The sequence below is a fragment of the Bison bison genome, unplaced genomic scaffold (genome assembly GCF_000754665.1).
Source record: "Bison bison bison isolate TAMUID 2011002044 unplaced genomic scaffold, Bison_UMD1.0 scf7180017864390, whole genome shotgun sequence".
Classification (NCBI taxonomy): Eukaryota; Metazoa; Chordata; class Mammalia; order Artiodactyla; family Bovidae; genus Bison; species Bison bison.
The window spans coordinates 7,609-30,056 of NW_011494962.1; the positions used below are offsets into that span (position 1 = coordinate 7,609).

Below are 22,448 nucleotides of genomic sequence, written 5' to 3' on the forward strand. Positions count from 1 at the left end.
TGCACCACTGGTGGGAATGTAAATTGATACAGCCACTATGGAGAATGGTATGGCAGTTCCATAAAAAACTGAAAAATAGAACTACCATATGATCCACCTATCTGACTCCTGAGCACATACCCTGAGATATCTTTTCTTTAGGTATATGTTTTCTCAGTTATTTAATGAGGAGGTTAGACATGAACTTTTGTAAAATTCACAAAAATTAGAATTCTCAGTGTGTGTTCACTTTGTACCACAAAATGTGCATGGAGCCACTATGACAATATATACAGTTAAAATGACAGAGATCTGAAATGGAAATTAAAGACATGGAAGGGGATGTCTAGTCAATTGGAAGAATATATTCCTTTGTTTCTGACAGGTTTTAGTTCTTTTTGGCAGATCCATCTATTTTCTGCAGCCCAGTAATCAGAAATACATTGTGTCTTTGATATGTAAACACAGCAGTCTTCTTTAGCATCACCAAAAATGGGTAATCTGTGGAGAAAAAGAAAAGACTCTCTTAGTGTTCATGATTTTCTCACACAATTCTCCTCATCCAGCCAGTATTTTCTGTAACTTTCAGGAAACAACGAGATGCTCAGATATTAAGCATTGGGTAAATAAACAGTCTAGTGTCAGAAAGTGAAAAGGAGCTAAAAAGCCTCTGAAAGAGGGGGGAAGAGGAGAGTGAAAAGTTGGCTTGAAACTCAACATTCAAAAGCTAAGATTTTAGCATCCAGTTCTATCACTTCATGGCAAATAGCAGGGGGGAAAATGAAAGCAGTGACAGACTTTGTTTGCTTGGGCTCCAAAACCTTTGTAGACAATGACTGAAGATGTGAAATTAAAAGACACTTGCTCCTGGGAATGGCTACCCACTCCAGTATTCTTGTCTAGAGACTTCCATTCCCATGGGTAGAGGAACCTGGAGACATATATCCATAGGGTGGGAAAGAGTCAGACAGGACTGAGGGACTAACACTTTCCCTTTCACTTTTTTTCACTTGCTCCTTGGAAGGAAAGCTATGACAAACCTAGACAGCATATTCAAAAGCAAAGACATCACTTTGCCAGCAAATGTCAATATGGTCAAAGCTATGGCTTTTCCATTACTCATGTACTGATGTGAAATTTATACCATAAAGAGAGTAAGTGCCGAAGAATTGATGCTTTCAAATCGTGGTGCTGGAAAAGATTCTTGAGAGTCCCTTGGACTGCATGCAAATCAAACCAGTCAATCCTAAAAGAAATCAACCCTGAATATTCCTTGGAAGGACTGATACTGAAGCTTTGGAAGGACTGATGCTCCAATACTTTGACCACCTGATGGGAAAAGCCAACTCATTGGAAAAGACCCTGATGCTGGGAAAGACAGGCTAAAGGAGAAGGGGGAGGCAGAGGATGAGGTGGTTAGATAGCATCACTGACTCAAACGGACATGAATTTGAGCAAACTGGGAGACACTGGAGGACAGAGGACCCTGGGGAGCTGCAGTCCATGGGGGTCCGAAAGGGTTGGACACGACTTAGCAACTGAACAGTGATAACTACACAGTCAGTCATAAATATACACTTTTAAAAGAAAGCTAATCAAGCATCTGGAACTTGTAAGTTCATCTTCACTGGAAGCAAAGCATTCTAAACATAAATGTCATCATGATATATACAAAATGAAGCTTTGAAAATTGGAAACTGAATCTCCTATTAACATATCACATGAAAAACTTATTGCTTTCATGGAATTTTGATTTTCTTAAATATTTAGGATATAACGACCTAGTATTTGGGGAGGCATTGAGATGATACCTATAGAAGTGTGATCAGGCTTAAACAGAGTATGTGCTCAGGAAATGTAGTAAGTAAGTACAGATACACAGGCTCTGCAGAATTTGAATGTGGCCAGAAAAGGAGGTTCAGTTCATGTTGTATGTAGTGGAAGGTTCCTTTCTTTCCGATTCTAAACAGTACACGAGTGTCTGCTGTGATCAATGTTCTATTAGTTCCAAAGATGCAGGAGTGTTGTGGCTCATTGCAGATGTGGTGTGAGTAGCAGTGAAAGAATGGGATGGCCACGCAGAACTTGCGTGCTAGGATGGGATATGTGCAAGACGTTCACCTGCTTGTCCTAAATCGAAAGTGAAGTGGTACAGTGGGCAGGGCTCCATCACAGATTTTCTTTGTTCTTTTTTCTGTTTCTTCAAAAAGCCCCTTGGCCCTGAGAAGTCCACCTTATTCCCTCCTAGGGCCTGACAGTCTAGTCACATCAGCACTTCTTTCAAGTGAGTAATAGCAAAAGTCCCCTGTGTTTTATCTCTTTCACCCTTCTGGTCCCCTTCTTCAAATTTCAAGATAACTTTTTGAATGCTCATTTGACCAAGCCCTTTTTCAAAAGACCCTCAGTGATTTCTCAGGCCTTCTTTGACCAGATCTCTGCCTAGTTCTTTAGTGTTATATTCTTTAATCCCCAAAGCAGTGAAAAAAATTATTCCTGTTTATGTTTTTCATTACTTGAAAACCAGGGTAGAAAACTAAAGAAAAGTGAGTCTAACTGCTACTCTTTCTACTATCATATGATACCTTTCAGGGTTACCTGATTACTGTCTTAACCAAAGCATCCTTTCAGTCTTCAGAAGAGAATAGAATGCTAATTGAATTTAGTTCATCAACTATGCCTATATTTCTGCTCATAGACACTTCAGAGATTTCCAATTTTATCACAAAGCTTAATAGAATAAACATAATGGCCCAATAAGAAAGATACCCATGCAGAAACCGAAATTAACGTTTTCTATGTTCAGAAAAATAGAAATAAGTTAATATCAGAATTGCATTTATGTGTCAATAAAGTATAGAATATAATTCCTGGAAAACAAATAAAAATCAGAATAGATTTTATGTAACAAAATATATTTGCCTTTTTATACATTTATTCTTGTCCAGGACCCTTTATTTTAAAGTGATATTCTTTTTAAAGTACTGTATTTAAAAATATTGTATTTTAGAACATGGGTGAAGCAACATAAAAATTTGCTAATTAAAGCAACATGTCTCTCAATTTTTTGTAATTTTCTACATAACAAATTATTACTCTATTTTATATAAATTTTTACCCACTCCTATGTCTTCAATTTTAATGTCTTATTTTTTTGAATGATAAAAAAATCAATTTTAACTATCCTTTATACAAATGTAAATATATCATTCACAGACTCAAAAATCATAACAAGATATCATCTGTTCTGAAAAGCTCATCAAAATTTTTTTACAGAGCCTGTGCTCTGCAACAAGAGAAGCCACTACAATGAGAAGCCCACATGCTATAACTAGAGAGTAGCCCCTACTCTGAGCAACTAGAGAGAAGTCTGAGCAGTGATAAAGACCCAGCACAGACAAAAATAAATAAATAAATAAAAACATTTTAAAAATAGCAAAAAGCTCCTTCGCAGCTTATGCAGTTTCATTGCATCTCCTCAAACAACTCTCTTTCTACACCACTGATTAAAATAGGCTACAATATTTGTCACAAGTTGGCCAATTCTCTCAAATGCCTGGATTCCACAATCTGATATTTACTATACTTTTTTCTTCTCGTATTCATTATTTCAATGCTGGATGTGGCCTACTTATTTGGTCCCACAGTTTGAAAAGTTCTACTTAAATTCTTTGTTTTAATAATATTGCAACAAAAATTCTTTGTCCAATAGCATCCAGCTAAAAATTTCTTTATTTTTAAATTTTGTTATTAAAAAAATTTTTTTTGGTGTCCCTCCCAAAGGAGTTGGTCTGTCCCCTGTTTCTTAAAACTCCATTGTAATTAAAAATATACATTGTGACAAAGAGTGATGTCTTTTCATATATGGAGATTTTCTTTAAAAAATTAAAAAAATTTTTTTTCATTTATTTATTTTAATTAAGGCTAATTACTTTAAAACATTGTATTGGTTTTGTCATACATCAATATGAATCCTTCAACTAACTTCAAAAATCATTCTTCTTCTCAGACTATACTGCTTCTTTTGAAAATTTCTAAACTAAATTAAAACTATAAATCTCAGTTTTCAATAGCAGTGTTACTATCTTGCCTTGCAAACCTGATACAAATTGAATATTCAAATTAGCTTATCTAATACTCACATATTAGAATTTAAAAAGGAACCATTTATCCACTTCCAGCTCTTCCCTGATAATGTAAAATTTAATCCAATCCAAAACAGAATTCCTTCTTTGTTTATCAGGTTTTGCATGAGTCTCTGTAAATGAAACAGAAGAAATGACTGAGTATTGAATCCCTTTATCTATTGCTGGTTTGCATTCTTCTACTCATCCTCTGAAACCCAGTTCAAGTATTACTTTCTCTATGACGCCTTTCCTATACCCATTGGAGTTAATTATTCCTTACTTGTAATATTTCTATTCCGTTCATTTATATACCCAAATATTTATATTTATATTTTTGTATTCATTAAATAATATTTATTTTGCTTATATGTCCATTTAGTCTCTCAGATTGTGAGCTCCTTGAAGTCAAGGTTAATACTTCTATCTGCATAGAACCTTCAAGACTAGAGCACAAAAATCTTGATATGGTTAGAAGCCAGTGCTGAATTGTATTAAAATATTTTACTTATTAATTATTTACCAATTCTTCCTGATCTTGAATAAGCAGTAGACTGGATTCTCTTGTGGAACAGTCAGCTAGACTATCATTCCAAGGTTTGGAAGTTTCACTAAAATATAAGCATTTATCTCGGATTCGTTTCCAGTGTATTGGACACGTTAACAGAACTGGTCTCTCTAAAGTAAGAAGAAGAGGGAAAATAAAAATAAAATAAGAAAGAGGAAGAAAAGAAATGAATGTTATATTTCTAACCTGTCCCCACCCTACTAACACTAATAACACATACACAATTCAGTTCAGTTCAGTCGCTCAGTAGTGTCCGACTCTTTGTGACCCCATGGACTGCAGCAGGCCAGGCCTCCCTGTCCATCAACAACTCCTGGAGTTTACTCAAACTCATGCCCATTGAGTTGGTGATGGCATTCAACCATCTTATCCTTTGTTGTCCCCTTCTTCTCCCGCCTTCAAACTTTCCCAGCACCAAGCTCTTTTTAAATGAGTCAGCTCTTCACATCAGGTGGACAAAGTATTGAAGTTTCAGCTTCAACATCAGTCCTTTCAATGAATATTCAGGATTGACTTCCTTTAGGATGGACTGGTTGGATCTCATACAAGTCATTATAAATTCAGGAAAGTCTTTGATCATCACTGTGAGAACAATTCATGAATTTAATATAACTGAGGGTTTTGAGACCACTGTTCATTCTGCTATTCAGTTCAGTTCAGTCGCTCAGACATGTCTGACTCTTTGCAACCCCATGAATTGCAGCACGCCAGGCCTCCCTGTCCATCACCAACTCCCGGAAGTTCACTCAGACTCATGTCCATCAAGTCAGTGATGCCATCCAGCCATCTCATCCTCTGTCGTCCCCTTCTCCTCCTGCCCCCAGTCCCTCCCAGCATCAAAGTCTTTTCCAATGAGTCAACTCTTCGCATGAGGTGGCCAAAGTACTGGAGTTTCAGCTTTAGCATCATTCCTTCCAAAGAAATCCCAGGGCTGATCTCCTTCAGAATGGACTGGTTGGATCTTCTTGCAGTCCGAGGGACTCTCAAGAGTCTTCTCCAACACCACAGTTCAAAAGCATCAATTCTTAGTGACCAGCTAAAACACTGAGAGACAGAATAACTTGTTCAAGTCCACACAAGCAGGTGGTGATAGAGCCAAACTCTTTTTGAGATTCCTTAAATTCCTTATCATTGCTCTTCCTACTCCATGGACAACTATATCAAACGCTCTTAAAAAAAAGTCTACTTGAAACAACATGTAAAATGAAAAGCAAATAATAATTCATACTCACAATTAATGGCAAATATCATGGAGAGAAATTATTAGAAAATTTCTAACTGCTAAATTATATATTTGCCTAATAATAATAAGATCTATTTGATAGCATTTTTTAGAGGGATATTCTCATTTTCTTAAAATTTCTCTTCTGTACAAATATATATAAAAAATGACCACATTCTGCTACAGTCTGTCAACAATGGAGTATTAACACACACTGCTTAGTAAGTATAAAGACAAGATCAATATCTTAATGATTAATACAATAAATATTAAAGAATTCATTACATGTTTGTGTTCTATTCATTAGCTTTAGTCAAAGGTTAGTTGCTTGACATATTAAAATCACCAAATAGCTCACTTAATGTATATTTTACTTTATAGCTTGGATTTTGACTAATAATTATTGACTCTCCTAGCCTGAGTACTCATAAGGCAGTATTATCTGGTAGTTAAGATGATAGGCTATGATGATAGACCACTGAAGTACAATTCTCAATGTCACCCCTTAGCACATGTATGACCCCAAATGAGTTGCTTAACCTTTCCATGCCTCAGCTCTGCCAAACATAAAATCAGAGTGATAAGACTAATCTTAACATATGGGTTGTAATGAGCCTTAAGGAAAGTAATACAATGATAACTTCAAATTTTAGCCATTAGTCTTAGAAAATTCAAGCCACAAAATATACCTGTTGCTTCCTTCCTGTTCTCTTGAGCATCCATGCTGGTTTTTTCTACTGATGTGTTTTGTCTTATGAATATCACTGGTAAATAAAGAAACACCATTAAGAAGATAAAATGCTGAAAGGTGCAATGAAATGCATATGCTATATTTATCACTTCAGGGAATTGTCGTCTCAGTACTATCTCAACAAGCTTGAAATGAACAGAAGATAAGAGCAATAGCAATTTAGTAACAGTGGGTCTGCTTAGAAGACAACATAAACAACATGTAAGTAAACACAGAGAAACACTGAGTTACTTGCATCTAATGTATAAGTAATCTGGAGAAGGGAATGGCAACCCACTCCAGTATTCTTGCCTGGAGAGAACAGAGGAGCCTGGAGGGCTATGGTCCCTAAGATTTCTAAGAGTCAGACATGACTGAAGTGACTTAGCATGCACACACCCACTATATAAGTAAACTCTCAGGTGTTATTTAAATTCTTAAATTGCTTACACTCCTGTCTACATGTTCCATTTTCAGAATGAGTATAATTGTGTCTGTCCTATGGGAGACATTGCCTAGGACAATCTGGAATTTAGTAGGCACCTAAGAAACTGTAGGGATGTCCCAGGAAGTCCAGTGGTTAAGACTTCACCTTCCAATGCAGAGGATGCTGGTTCGATCCCTGGTGGGGGAGCTGAGATCCCATATGCCTTGGGGCCAAAAAACAAAACAAAACAAAACAAAACAACAACAACAACAAACCCAGAACATGAAAACAGCAGAAGCAGTATTGTAACAAATTCAATAGACTTTAAAAATGGTCCACATTAAAAAAAAAAAAAAGAAACTCTAAGCAATTGTAAACTTATTTTTCTTTGTTATTATCAAGCTTTTATCATAGTTACAATTTTTTAAAAAGTTCTTGGAGCACATGTAAATCCCCTATGAAGATTCTCAGAACAATTAGAAAGAGAAATATGAAAGCCTAGGGTTTGCAAAGTGGATATGGTCTGGGCACTATTAGAGCACTGTTTCGTAACTGTTTTTATTTCATCAGTCTTCCACTAAGTTTGGGGTGGCCAAAGCTGTTTAACATATTTTACTATTTATGGCAGAAGGAGAATAAGTAGAACAAGAAATAAATGATCTTGCATCACTTACCTGAAACACTCAACCCAGTCACAGTCAAGGCAAGAAGTATAATCACAGCACAACTAAATTTCAGGGGAAAGTTATGCCAACGTGGACCCTGACAAAGATCTGAGACATTAAGAAAACATGCTTGGTTAACTCAGTTGAGTTCATCTGGTACAAAAAGCAAAGGCTGTTTGGATCACATAAGAAAGAGCAAGATTCAGGTTGGGGGTTAGGGGCAGGAAAGAACATTTATCAGTTATCTTAAAGTAGGGTCCTAAGGACTTCCCTGGTGGTCCAGTGGTTAAGGATCTTCCTGCTAATGCAGGGGACACAGGTTCAATCCCTTTTCCAGGAAGACCCCACCTGACGTGGCAGGGTAACTAAGCCGTGGGCCACAAGTATTGAAACTCAAGCACCCTAGAGACTATGCTCCACAACAAGAGAAACCACTGCAATGAGAAGCAACTAAAGAGTTGTTCACTACAACTAGGGAAAGCCCACGCAGCAACAAAGATCCAGCATAGCCAAAAATAAATAAAATTAATTAATTGATTTAAAAAAATGTTCCAGAGTGACCTGTAAGTCCATTTATTTCTACTTTAGTTTTTTACACTCCCCCAGGTGACTGAGTTGTGTGACCCAGTTTTCAGCCAACTACTACTGAACTCTCCTGTTAGGACGGTGACATTTGTCTAAGAGTTAGCCCTTTCTAAAACATCCTTGTGGAGATGGAATTTAAGATAGCTAAATGTGATAAAAGATTAAGGTAGGAAACAGAATGGATTAAATTTTAGATAGTGACACCTGGATAATCATGTGGAGGAGAGAGAGAAAAGATAACACCTAGAGGAGCTCCAAGGTCCTAGGGGTAATCTGAAAATGAGAGAAAGCACACTGGAGAATATTGACCTAGAACTTCTAATGCGATCCTGTGTGACACAGTAGCTAAACTTAGTGAGCCTGAGACAGTCCTAGGTGAACTTTCCTGACAGCTGTATGGTATTTTACCTTTCTGTCTCTTTTCTTCCTTATTCTTTCCTGTCTTGAAATTTTGAAAAATGGAGAAAGTTTCATATAGTCACTATCTTATCATTTATTACTGAAGAACAGCAGTGGTTAAGAGTAAAGGCTCTCAAATGTAACAGATTTGTATTTGAGTATGTTACTTTAAGCCTGTAACCTTCATAAAATACAACTTCCTCACCTGTGAAACATAAAATAATAGTTACTTTGTGAGGTTTTGGAAAGGGTTATATGAAAAACTTCTTCTAGACATGGAGTCTGGTACATAATAACTGTTCATTTAAAATTTATGGAATTGAGAGGAGGGTCTTATGACTCTTCTGAGTTGTTTTTCTGCAACACTACATGACTTTAGAACTAACAAAGTTACAACAAATTGAAGATGCCAGGTAAATTTTTAGTTCACTTCAGTTCAGTCGCTCAGTCGTGTCCGACTCTGCAAATCCATGAACCTCAGTATGCCAGGTCTCCCTGTCCATCACCAACTCCTGGAGTTTACCCAAACTCATGTCCATTGAGTTGGTGATGCCATCCAACCATCTCATCCTGTTCTCCCCTTCTCCTCCTTTAGTCATCTGGAAATACCCACGCAGGGCTATTTTTTGTTTGAATATAAACAATATGCCAAGGACTTCCCTGATGGTGCTGTGGATAAGAATCTCCCTGCTAATGTAGGGGACTCAGATTCAATACCTGGTCTGGGAAGATTCTGCCACAATTACTGAGCCCATGCTCTAGAGCCCACAAGCCCCAATTGCCGAGACTGCATTCTGTGACTAATGAAGCCCATGAGCCCAGAGCCCACGCTCTGTGACAATGAGAAACCCTTGGACTGCCACGAAGACCCAGTGCAGCCAAAAATAAATAAATAAATACATAAAGTTAAAAAAAAATAGTATGCCAAATCATCTCACTCCATTGCTGCAAACCTTTTCTTGGCCTTCTCTCAAGCAGATTTAAGACTGTACATCTGTAAAACAGTCTACAAATTCCTGTTCAATCCATTTCCCATTACATCTCTGACTTTATCTCCTGCTGCTTTCAACACAGATATGGTCCATCATTTCACACCCAATGTATGTGCTCCTCCTACAAAAGGACAGGAATGTTCTCATCCCAGGGAACTTGCACTTGCCCTGGTCCATTTTCTAAAAAGCTCTTCTCCAAGGAAACATATCTTTGTCCTTTAATTCTTTCAGGTCTTGGCTCAGATGTCATTTTGTGAAGCAGGCCTTCTTCTACTTGATATCATACCCTCTCTGAAGTTAACTCTCAATTCCAGCACAAATAAAAAACAGTTTCTCAGGACTTTCCTAGTGGTCCAGTGGTTAAGAATCCACCTGCCAAAGCAGGGGACAGGGATTCTATCCCTGATCTGGGAAGATTCCACATGCCGTGAAACAACTAAGCAGTGCACATCCGGTACCGAGTCTGAACTCTACAACAAGAAAAGCCACCACAATGAGAAGCCTGTGCGCTACAGCTAGCGACTAGCCCTTGAATAGTCCACAACTCAACAAAGTTCACAGGCAGCAGCGAAGTTCCAGTGCAGCCATAAATAAATAAATAAAGAATAAAAAAAGCAGAGGGGTGAATATGAGAGAGTAAAAAATATAGATAAAATTTTCTCTATTGCATTTAATATTATCTAACCCATATATATGTATATACTTAGTTATTTGTTTATTTGTATGTCTTCCTAGCAGTATAACATAAACACAAACAGAGAAAATATTTTTCCACTATTTTTTCCACTTGTCCTAACCTCAGCACCAGGGCATGCCTGGTACAGGTGCTTATTTTTGGATGAATATGTAAACTCTAGAGGCATTTTGTGAACACTTATCTACTTTTTTAAGAAATCAAGTGCTGGGCCATAAACTAAATAGGTCACAACTCACATCTCCGGTTTACCTGAATGCCTTTGATGTAATCACTACTCTACAGTTCCCACAGCCTGAACAGTTCAGCCAAAGAGCTCAGGGGTAGCTTCATAATAAATGTAATAACAGGTCAATCTGTGGAGAAAGAATGTCAGCTGCCATTTCAATAAACAAGAGATGTTGTGACCATAAACCCATTAGCCAGGGCAGCCGCCGCGATGTTGAAGCCCGAGTGGAATTCAGAGTGAAGAAAAACAGGATACTAGCAGTAGATAGTTAAAATGCATGTCACGGGAATGATTTGAGTAAGCCCAGACTCTTGCATCTTCTCCCACATAAGTAAACACTAAAATCATTAACTCGATATGTCTGTTTTTGTGATTAGCAGTCATCTTTTTGTAGTCAACTATATATTTTTTTATTTGCAGCAAAAACTCCTATATGTCCTGGTTTCTCCCTTACCATTTGGGGACAGTTCCTCGGAGTTATCTAAGAGGCTGCCTTCCCAGCTATGGCCCTTGGTAAAACCACCAAATACAAAATTCTCAACTTGTAGGTTATACATTTTTTTGCAGTCAAGTGTTTTGTAACCACATATTTTGTTCTGACTTTATTCTGCTTTGTTTTTCAGATTTACTTTTATAATGATATTTTGAGGAATAATGATTACAAGCAGAATAGACACATTTTCTGACCCCATTGATTTGGGATCTTAGATCATAGCTTTTGAGGAAAATCTTGCTTTTTCTATATTCATCCTCCCACATCTCCTTTCAACACCATCCTCTTTTCTCGCCACTTTTGCTAGATTTGAATAGGGAACGGAATGCTTTTCTGTTTCCCATCAAAAAATAACTATAGTTTGACCAAACTGTCACTATAGTTATCAAAATTCTCCAATTTTCCATAACCGCCATTTGAAGGGTATTGTGAAACTATTTGATAACCCTAAGACTTTCCAGTCTCGAATTTAGAATGTTGATAACTGAATAGTTTGAAATTATCCCAAGTCATCCTGAAAGGATGTAGCACACCTGCTAAGCACACAAAGGAATGAATATCAGGTGGGATAAAAATTGCAATATTAGTAAATTTGGTTTAACATCAGAAGGCAGTACTATATTATGATAATTTTATACATTTTTCTACTTAGTTTCTAGTTTCTTTTCAGTCATGGAATCCATCACCTGTTACCTCACATTAGAATCCTCATCTCCTTCACTCAGAATACTAGCTCCTCTGACACACAGAAAATTACCAAATTCAACAAATATCAAATAGGTTTATCAGTGACATTCTCCTGTGTCTTGTGGCCTATCTCCTTCTAAACTGATACATTTTTCAATTTAAAAATCATCAGATTGTGAGTATATTCACATCTTTGATCTTGAATATAACTTTCTTTTGGAACATTTTTTCTTCCCTTTGAAAAGTGGAAGATGTTCATCATTAACATCTTTAACACTTTGTGTTAATTAATTAGCAAAGTGTTAATCATTAACACTTTGTATTCTGAAAGGAATGTCATGGGTGCAAATGCATTGGAACTTAATCACAGTATTTTACAGAGAGATTTGAAATAAAGTAGGTTACTATTACAACAAGGTAGCAGAATATTTCTAAAAACATTTCTTTGTTAAAAAATAAAAACAAAAAAGGGACTTCCTGGCTGGTCCAGTGGTTAAGACTCTGTGCTTCCACTGCAGGGAGCACGGGTTTCATCCTTGGTTGGGGAACAAAGATCCTGCTCCCCACATGGGATGGCAAAAAATAAAACAAAAACAAAAATAGAAAAAATCCTTTTATTTCCAAATAAAATAAAAAATACTCCTTTGTTCATACTTGTAAAATATTTATTCAGGTTCTTTTAGACAAGGTTCAGTAACAGGAATGATATTCAAAAAGAAATCTAAAGGTATGTACTTTTTTCCACACCTGTGATTACCTACAGACAGGCCATGCTATATCAACTTAAAACATGATAACTGCTCATCTTCAAAGTCATGATTTAAAGCCACAAATTTACAGGAACATCTAACTATTGGAAGATATACAAATGCCAAAAGGAAAATTAAAGCCACTTACTCTGAAGAAGAGATGGGGGTGATGACCTTTCAATGCCAGAATCCCTGGGTAAGTTTAAATCAGCATATACCAGCTGACTCTCCATTGCAAACAGAAGAATTCTTCCTTTTACTCGTATAAAAGGAAAAACTCCAACTTCTATGAGGCAAGATCAGCTGAAGGAAGTGATCAGTTTAAAAAGTTTTGCTCTTTCTTATACCAGCACCTACCCACAATGGTAGTTGTGGGTTTTGTCTATAAATTAGTGAGGAAGTCCACTTACTGGGTGTCCAGTGTACTTAGACATATAACATTAGGTTGGCCAAAAAGTTCGTTCAAGTTTTCTATAACATGGAAAATTCCAAAGGAACTTTTTGGCCAACTCAATATCTACTTTGTTTAGTTAATTGGCCTATTGTTTGACAATATTCTGGAAAGATTGTTTGTTGTCTTTGTAAGTATCTTTTTTCAACACCTTTTTCTGGGCCAGGACCAGAGTGAAGGAAATGAAGTACTCTAATTTGGCTCAAAATAAATACAAACAAACAAACAAAAAACCCCCCAAGAATCAAGATAAACCATATTTAACGCAATGTTGTAAAAAGTAAACACTAACACACACAAAAAACTGTAGGACAATTTTCTAAAGCTCTCAAATCTTCCTGAAATATTTGTGCTCCTGACAAGAGCTGCAAAATGTGGGAAAAGGAGCTGTAAATGTGAAAAAGGTCACTGAGTAATACAACAGAGAAAGCAAAGAGCCAAAGATCCAGACTATTCTTAGCTTAAAAGCATGCTTTCAGTGCACTAAAGTTTAACTTCAAGTTAGGAAGCGTAACTATGACCACAAGAAGTCCACAATGGCCATGTTAAAAACAATTGAGTGAGGAAAGAGTATTCTCTTCAACCAGAAGCTTGCAAAATTATGTGAGCTTCAAAAGTATAAACCAGCCAGAAATATAAACCAAAGGAGACTCTTCATTTGTGCATATGCAGTGTGAAACATACTGATGGATGTTTTAATTTGTTACAACCATCTTGACAACCATCTTATAGGACAGAAGACCCTTACTATGCAATTACTATTGTATACTTATAAAATGGACTCCTCAGGTGGCTCAGTGGTAAAGAAGCCGCCAGCCAAAGCAGGAGATGCAGCAGACAGGGGTTTGGTCCCTGGGTCAAGAAGAGCCCCTGGAGAAGGGAATGGCTACTCACTCCATTATTCTTGTCTGGACCACTTCATGGACCGGAGGAACCTGGCAGGCTACAGTCCATTGGATCACAAAATGTCAGACACAACTGAGTGACTAACATACCTCAACATAATAAAGATCATTTATGAAAAGCCCACGGCACAATCAGTGGTGAAAAAAAAAATAAAAGCTTTTCTTCTGAGGTCAAGAACAAGCAAGAATGTCTGTTCTCACCACTCCTATTCAACATAGGTATGGAAGTTCTAGCCAAACCAATTAGACATGGAAAAGAAGTTAAGTCCTCCAAGTTGAAAAAAAAAGAAGCAAAATTACATCTGTTCAGAGAAGACATAACCTTATGTGTAGAAAACCATCAAGACTCCAGACTCACACACTCACAAACCATTAGACTAATAAATGAATTTGTCTAAGTTTCAGAATAAAAAGTCAATACACAGAAATCAGTTGCTATGCACTGATTAATGATTTGGAAAGAAAATGAAATTCATTGGCAACAGTATCAAAAAGAATAAAATACTTCAGAAAAAAACCTAATTAAAACTTGTACTAAAAACTGTAGAATTTAAAGAAATTAAAGAAGACATAACTAAATGAAGAGACATCCCATGTTTGTGACTTGGAAGATTAATATTGTTAGCATATGTATACTAGAACTACCATACGACCCAGCAATTCTATTCCTGGGTATATGTCACAAAAAAACAAAAACACTAATTTTAAAAGATACACACCCCTCAATGTTTGTAGCAGCAATACTTATACAATTGCCAAGATATGGAATAAACCTATGTCTAGGGCTTCACAGGTGGTGCCAATTATAAAGAATCTGCCTGCCAGTTCAGAAGACATAACAGATGTGGGTTGAATCCTTGGTTTGGGAAGATTCCCTGGAGAAGGACATGGCAACCTGCTCCATTATTGTTCCCTGGAGAATCCCCATGGATAGCAGAGACGGGCGTACTACAGTCCATGGGGTCACAAAGAGTAGGACACAACTGAGCACCCACGCATGCACACACATAAAGAAAAGGAGTATTGATTGCTAGAGTGAAACTTGCGTAGTTGCTCCAAAAACCCAAGTATATTTTGCTTTGCAGGCTTTTGTTGTTGTTGTCTGGTTGGCTGGTTGGTTTTTGTTTTGGGGTTGGTTTTTGTTGTTTAATGTTTTTAAAAATCTGAGTTCATTCACTAACAGTTCCTACCAGGGGGCGCTGCTGGCCTTTCTTTTTTATATCAAACCTTCTGTATATTGAAATCAGAAAGCTCAAGTTATTGGTAAATGCTTCAATTCACATTATTTCATTTGATACATTAATATTTGCCTTATCCAGGCACTGGATTTTTTTGAATTTATGGATGAGTAAGGAGCAAGACTGACCATCTGTTTCCTACCTCAAAACCCAGGCTCCTTTTGCAGCCTACCGCATCACATTTTGCTCCTGTAATACCTACAAAACCAAGTTATACAGAGGAAAAAAAAGCTAAAATAAATTTTGCTCAAGGCTGGCCATTGTACCGCAAACAGCAGCTCTGCTCCTGGGTAGGTAGTTTGTCTAAATTCGAGTGGATGAAAACAGTATTCACTGTGTTGCTTATTGTGCCCAGGTACCTCTAAACAAGATTGATGTATATATACATATGGTGACCTGGACAGCCTTGATATTTCCCTTTGTGTACACTTTGCACTTAGTCTTTCAGTCATGTCTGACTCTTCTGTGATGCTATGGACTGCAGCCTGCCAGGCTCTTCTGTCCATGAGGATTCTCCAGGCAAGAATACTGGAGTGGGTTGCCATGCCCTCCTTCAGGGATCTTCCCAACTCAGGGATCTAACCCAGATCTCTTGCATTAAAAGAGGATTCTTTACTATCTGAGCCACCAAAAAAAGCCCATGGATAATGGAGTGGGTAGCCTATCCCTTCTCTAGGGGATCTTCCTGACCCAGAAATCAAACTGGGGTCTCATGCATTGCAGGAAAAGTCTTCACCAGCTGAGCTACCAGGGAAGCCCCTTGTTTAAGCTCTAGACAGGTGTTTGCCTAAGTCAAGAGATACCTTCTCCAGGAGATCTTCCCCACCCAGGGACTGAACCCACAATTTCTGCAGTGGCAGGTGGATTCTTAACCAAAGCGCCACATGGGAAGCCCAACTCTATAGATGGATACCACCATCAGATTAATTATATTATTTGCAGCTGAAGATGGAGAAGCTCTATGGTGGTGGTAGTTTAGTTGCTAAGTGAGATTTAGTTGCAGCATGCAGGGTCTTTTTTATGGCATGGCTATTCTCTAGTTGCAGCCTGAGGGTTTAGTTGCCCCACAGCATGTGGGATGTTAGTTCCCTGAGCAGTAACTGAACCTGCTTTCCCTGTATTGGGAGGTGAATCCTTAACCACTAAATAACTAGGAAAGTCCCGATTATATTTACCCTTCAGCAAGGGTAGTTGGATGGATAACAATTCTGTTTCAAAGATTTCCGTGGTCATAGCAAAGCAAAGAATAGAGATTTCAGCCTCTTTTTTTCTCTTGATGGTTTAGTGCTTTAATTTGTTCAGCATTGTCCCCAGTGGTTTCTAAAGTGCCTTTTTCAGACTTACACTTTAAGTTTAAAGGACTCTGACAGCAAATAATCTTTGACCTATAAACTCATCACACAGAACACACTAGAGCTCCGTATATGTCGCATGTTTAACTTCCAGTTCTAGTTTAAGGATGAGAGCGGTTCCTAGGTCACTGAGCTAAAAACAATGATAATGCTGACTAAGAATCAACTGCTCTTTTAAGTTAAGAGACTCCATTTTAGGTTTATGGAAAAAAAAAAAAAGCAGTTTTAGATTGGGGTGAAAAGCAGAAATGCAGAGAGTTCCCACAGGCATTTCTTCTTCATACACAGCTTCCCCTGTTTTAAACACATTGCATTAGTTTGTTTTATTGGTTACAACTGATGAACAAATTTTGCTATAATATTATGAACTGAAGTCCATAGACTACATTAGGGTTTACTCTTTATGTTCTATATGCTATGGCAAGCTTGGGCTTTCCTGTTGGCTCAGACAGTAAAGAATCGGCCTGTGAGGCAGGAGGCTGGGGTTCAATCCTGGGTCAGGAAGAGCCTCTGGAGAAGGGAATGGCTATCCACTCCAATATTCTTGCCAGGAGAATTCCTTGGACAGAGAAGCCTGGTGGGCTACTGTCCATGGGGTTGCAAAAAATCAGACAAGACTGAGCAACTAACACTTTCACTTTCATAATGATATGAATTTGATAGGGATAGAGTAAGGGGACAAAGTAGGTAATTAAATGGTTAATCCCACTGGGGATTGTAAGTAAAAAAGTATGAGACTGGGAAACCCCTGTATGTTAATGATTGCTTAAAAAAGCAGGTTTGCTTAACTACAAAACCAAGCAGGGTTGTTTAGCAACAAAACCTTGCAAAACAGAAGCATTGAGACATCTCTCAAAACAATAGAACGATGGCATGAGACCCACATCCCACCTAGTGAGCTCAGTAAGTTAATGACCCCCTAGGACAACCTCTCGGCACATATAAAAAAACAATAAAATGGAAAAGTGACATTCAAAGTGAAAGACCCTCATGGTCCTGAGACTTGAAACAATTTTTCCATAGTGCCATAACTGTCCTGGCTTAACCACATAGGGAGAAGAAAACTCCCCAGCCTGACGTGAAGGCAGAGCTGACTATGGAAGCTTGACATCTACTCAAGAATGAGGAAAAAAAGAGGTATTTTCCCCCTCCCTACTTTTCCTTTGATTATTAATATAAAACTATAGCCCACTAAGTTCTCAGGCACAGCACCCTCTCATCCACCCACTTGTTAGCCTCACAAATCTCCTATTCTAATAAATCACTTCTTATCTATCACGTTGCCTCTCACTGGATTCTTTCTGTGCTGAGACATAAAGAACTAGAGCTCTTGAGAATCCCCCAAAACACCACCTAATAGTTTTAAATCCATCATTATAGAATCACAGAGTATAGTTTCATTGTCTTAAAAATCCCCTGGCCTCCCCCATTCATCCCTCCCAATCTCTCCACCTTGGCCCTTCTGACATGTCTTTTCAACATTTCCATAGTTTTGCCTTTACCTAAATGTCAAATTGTTGCAATTTTACAGTATGCAGCTTTATTAGATTGCCTTCTTTCACTTAATAACCCGTATAAAAGGTTCTTTTTATTTTTTTTTCACTTGAGAACTTTTCTTTAAGTCCCTGAACATTATGTCATTGTTTGGAGAGTCTACAGTGTATTTAGCCATTTATATATTAACAGGCATCTTGGTTGCTTCCAAGTTTTGGCAATCATAAATACAGCTGCTATAGACACACCTGTGTAAGTCTGCATAAACATCAGTTTTCAACTCATTTCTGTAACTGCCAAAAAGTGAGACTGTTGGATCATCTGGCAAGTATATTAATTTCATAAGAAACTGACAAACTGTCTTCTAAAGAGTCAGCTTTTTATTGTCACCACTTGGTGAAACTTCTAAATCATTTCAAGGATCAAAATAATTCACCAGGAAAGAAATTTTTGTTCATCAAAGACCAATTTATGCCATTACTGTCTTGTTTTAAGAATCTGTTTGTAAACTCTGTTCCAACTGGACCAATCTCAGTGTAGCAGATCCTCAGGGTTGAAATCTTATCACCTCACAAAAGTCCAAAAAAGGGTGATGTAGACAGGTGATGATATATTTGCTGCTGCTGTTGTTTAGTCACTAAGTCCTGTCCAACTCTTTTGTGACCCCATGGACTGTAGCCCACCAGGCTCCTCTGTCCATGGGATTTTCCCAGCAAGAATACTGGGACTGGGCTACCATTTTCCTCATCAAAGGATCTTCCTGGACCGGGGATTGAACCTGCCTCTCCTGCATTGTCAGGCAGGTTCTTCATCACAGAGCCACCAGGGAAGCCTGATTATGTATTTAAGGTCTTTCAAAAATAAAAATGGAGTAACTATAGTTCACACATACAAAATGGAGCCAGATGACCTTAGGTGGAGGTAGTTTCAGATGTATTCTTGCATCTGAGAACTTGCAGATGCATCACTGAGAACTTAAACTTTCTGAATTATATAAAACTCAAGACCATCATCAGACATTTTCAAAACAGTATCTGCAAGCACTGCCAGGTGCAAATATAGTTTCAAAGCGCCTCCCTCCTACACCTGCAAATGTGTAACCATTTTGAAACCCAAAACAACTCCTGTTTAAACAAGCATTCTTATTTCTTCCCAACTCTAGTCCTAATTTCTGACAATTTATATAACCTTATAGTTTGACCTTTATTACCTTTCCTCATTTTGTAGTCTCAGAACGTAATAGCCTGGGGTTTTGATCTGTGTATGATCTCCTGAGAACAGTGGTGCGAACAAGCCACAAATCAACACCTTTTAGAGTAGGTTTGTGTGTGGGTGGCTACACACAGCAGGGTTTCTGTCCTCAGGGGTCTTGGTTACCACAGGTTGAACCTCAGATAGACAGAGCCTTGTCCCCATCTCTGCTAGGCCAGGGAGACTCGCAGGCTGTGGAGATTTATGCAGACGTTCTCCTGCTCTGCTAGGAAGGGACCCAGCGTGGCAGACAGCCTGAGCAGAGGGCTGTCCTCTTAGATCCACTGTTAGTCCACCAGGTCCCCATCAGGCGTTTGGCAGGTTGGAAAGGAGCCAAAGACCCTTCAACCGCAGGCATCCTGTTTTCAAGTGTTCTGAGTTTCTTTTCTGCCTCCACATCATGAGAAATGAAACACAGGAAGTGGGGCGTAACATCTAGGGTGGAGCGCAGAAGGTGGAGGGTGGGGGAGGGAGGGTTATCTTGTACAATCTGGGGAACCATCCGCTCTATGGGCGTAATTTTCCAGGCCCCGCATCCGGTGTCTCCTTTAGACCTTGGCAGACGGTTGGGACCTGGATGTGGGAGATAGCCGCAGATCTATCTGCGAGGAGGAGAGGGATGTGGTCACCCCACAGGTAAGCTGGAGGCACCAGGAGAGGGCGGCGGTCACAGCCCTGAGACGCCGCATCCCCGTTTGGCCACTTCTGATCCAGAGCAAAGCCATGGTGAAAGAGAAACCGCTACCGAGAGGAGAAGAGAAAGAAGAAATTGCCTTCTTGGTCTCTAGCAGGTTGCAAACTCTCCAGGGCTGTCCCAATACGGGGTGAACATCTGGCCGAGTTGCGTGATTTGAAAAATATTTGACTTGATTTCTCCCCAGATGGCTGTGCCCCTAAGCCGCCCTCTTCATAGGAGTTTGCAGAACTTTAGTGGGTGACTGGGAGATTCCTTAGGGTAAGCTCTGCGGTCTAGGGATTAAGGGCTTTGAAAGGCTGAGAGAGGGCAGCAGGTGTTCTTAGTGACCTGTTTCAGGGTCTTTCCCCTTTTTTATGTCTCCGTCTGCCTCTCTCCCAGGATTGTATCTTAATTGAAAAGTTGAGATCCCTTTGGAACCGGCCTGAATTCCGCTCCTTTCCAGAAACACAAAGGTCCCAGTGTTCTTGGGGAGACTTTTCTTTCCGTTTTGTCTAAAGAGCCTTAAACTCCCGCTGACAGAATAAGGGTGTGTTAAAAAAAAAAAAAAAAAGGGCTCCCTTCCTGGTGTCATGCAGGTTAAGTGTGTCACCATTTTCATAATGTATTGCTTTTATTAACTGAAATTTCAGAAATAAAGACCTGATTGAGAAGAGGCGTTTTTTGGCTGGATTGTGAGAGCCCCAGCTTGAAGATACAGATGTAGCTCTGAGTTGTGACTGACACACTTAAAAAAAAGGAGGAAGTTTATTTAATTTTTTAAATGTGAGAAGCCATGGGTTCATTACAGAGCTTGTTTCTCAAGCATTAAAACTTCAGTTGATGAGAAGTGAAGTGTGTTAAGCAAGGATTGGTTGCACAAACACAGGAAAGGGAGGGAGGGAGATCTTGAGGGTGACAACAAGATTTCTCGGGGTATCTTGAGGCCACAGGAATGGCCAGGTGTTGCTCTGTCCTTTTGTGTGGTACAATACCAAGATACAAAGAAGTTCTAGTTCTTGAATTCTCAAATCAGACCCTCTCCTTCCAACTCTATTTTTGTATGCTGAACACTTCATTATAATTATAATGATCACTCTATTATAATTTCAATTTGTTGTTGCTCTTAGCTCTGTCAAGTTTTCAGTGGTACTGTAAACCGTAATCTTTTAAAATGTCCCTGTCTTGACTAGACACCAGAGAAGACACTAACCTTGCCTCAGCCATTCTGGAAAATCCATCCAGACCTCTCCCACACAAGCCCCAGGTACCTGCTTCATCCTCTTCATCAGAATTCGCAGAGCTTTTGTTTCTTAGCACCTACCATAGTAGTAAACAATCTGCAGATATTTGGTGACTGGATAAGAAGTGATTAGTAATGCAAAAAATATGGAAAAAATGAGGCTGCCATTCTGACTAGATACATTACACAGCTGCTACAATAGATAACCTCCTGAATTTCATTGATAGCACAGTGTATATTTACTTATCACTCATGTCGCTGTGAAATATAGGAGGTTCTAGTTAGAATGCAGCTTTCTTCCACGTGGAAATTCAGGGACATAAGTTTCTTTTATCTTGAGGCTGTGCTACCTCTAAGGTCTCCTTGTTGTTATTGTTTTTTCATGAACAGACAAAGGCAAAGGTTTTTGTGAAGATATGTCTGAGCTTAGGTGGCCTCAACCTGCAGGGACTTGAAACAGGACTTTGGTTTCTGGCCAGAGATTGAAGTCAGGCCAAGTGCTGAGTCCTGGCCATTAGGATTCATTTCCAGAAAATGAATTTCCACAGAGAAACCAAAACTAGTGAAACAAGTGAGACATTTATTAGGAGGGAAAAGAGTACATGTGCGTAGGCACACACTGGCAAGCCCAGAGCGTCGGGTCCTTGTGGTAGTCGAATCACTTTTATGCGATTTTCTTCCGGGTTTCCTTTGGCCAAACATCTTGCTTTGGCTGATTCTGAATCCATATTTGGTGTATATCAGTGTCCTCCCACGTGTGTGCCCACATTTCCTAGCCAAGATGGCTTCTAGTGAAGAGGCCTGTGGACAGGTTGACATTACTCCTTTTTTGATCCACAAAGAGCCTTGCTGCAGGTGTATTCTTGGAAAGGTCCTCTGGACCTTGAGAATGAGAAAAGTACTATCTCATTTCTGGGCAGGGCTTAGCTCCTCCTCCTCTTTATCTTGGGGTATCTATCCACAGGGGACAAAGTCCAGCTGTACAGCCCCGAGTCCATTTAGCTCCTGCCTCATGTACATTTCCAACAGCACAAGAGATGACTCTAAACATGGCCACCTGATGTGAAGAGTCGAGTCATTGGAAAAGACCTTGATGCTGGGAAAGACTGAAGGCAGGAGGAGAAGGGGATGACAGAGGATGAGATGGTTGGATGACATCACTGACTCAGTAGACATGAGTTGGAGCAAGCTCCAGGAGATGGTGAAGGACAGGGAAATTTGGCGTGTTGCAGTCCATGGGGTCACAAAGAGTTGGACATGACTGAGTGACTGAACAACAAAAACATGTACATTTTTGGAAG

At 38.9% G+C, this 22,448-nt stretch overlaps 1 protein-coding gene across 3 annotated transcripts; it reads right to left on the bottom strand.

The window, feature by feature from the left end:
• Positions 1–139: 139 nt before the first annotated feature.
• KLRB1 (killer cell lectin-like receptor subfamily B, member 1) lies at positions 140–19,600 on the bottom strand. Of its 3 annotated transcripts, none has more exons than XM_010858589.1 (5): positions 12,689–12,914; positions 6,580–6,654; positions 4,624–4,778; positions 4,119–4,234; positions 140–480 (listed from the first exon to the last, which is right to left on the bottom strand). In XM_010858589.1, the coding sequence occupies exons 1-5, from the start codon at positions 12,771–12,773 to the stop codon at positions 330–332; spliced, it is 582 nt and encodes a 193-aa protein (XP_010856891.1). In that variant the 5' UTR covers positions 12,774–12,914; the 3' UTR covers positions 140–329. The 3 variants fall into 3 exon arrangements, with proteins under 3 accessions (XP_010856891.1, XP_010856890.1, XP_010856889.1); XM_010858588.1 differs by lacking the exons at positions 140–480; positions 12,689–12,914 and adding exons at positions 7,722–7,820; positions 19,191–19,600 and having other exon boundaries at positions 4,071–4,234; XM_010858587.1 differs by lacking the exon at positions 140–480 and adding an exon at positions 7,722–7,820 and having other exon boundaries at positions 4,083–4,234.
• Between the last annotated feature and the right edge of the window lie 2,848 nt (positions 19,601–22,448).

Coding starts and splice junctions, on each gene's coding strand:
- KLRB1 (XM_010858589.1), bottom strand. CDS start 12,773: ATGGAGAGTCAGCTGGTATATGCTGATTTAAACTTACCCAGGGATTCT. Junction 4,779..6,579: donor GAACAGGAAGGAAGCAACAG/GTATATTTTGTG, acceptor TTCTTACTTTAG/AGAGACCAGTTCTGTTAACG. Junction 481..4,118: donor TCCTTTTTAAATTCTAATAT/GTGAGTATTAGA, acceptor TTTTCTCCACAG/ATTACCCATTTTTGGTGATG.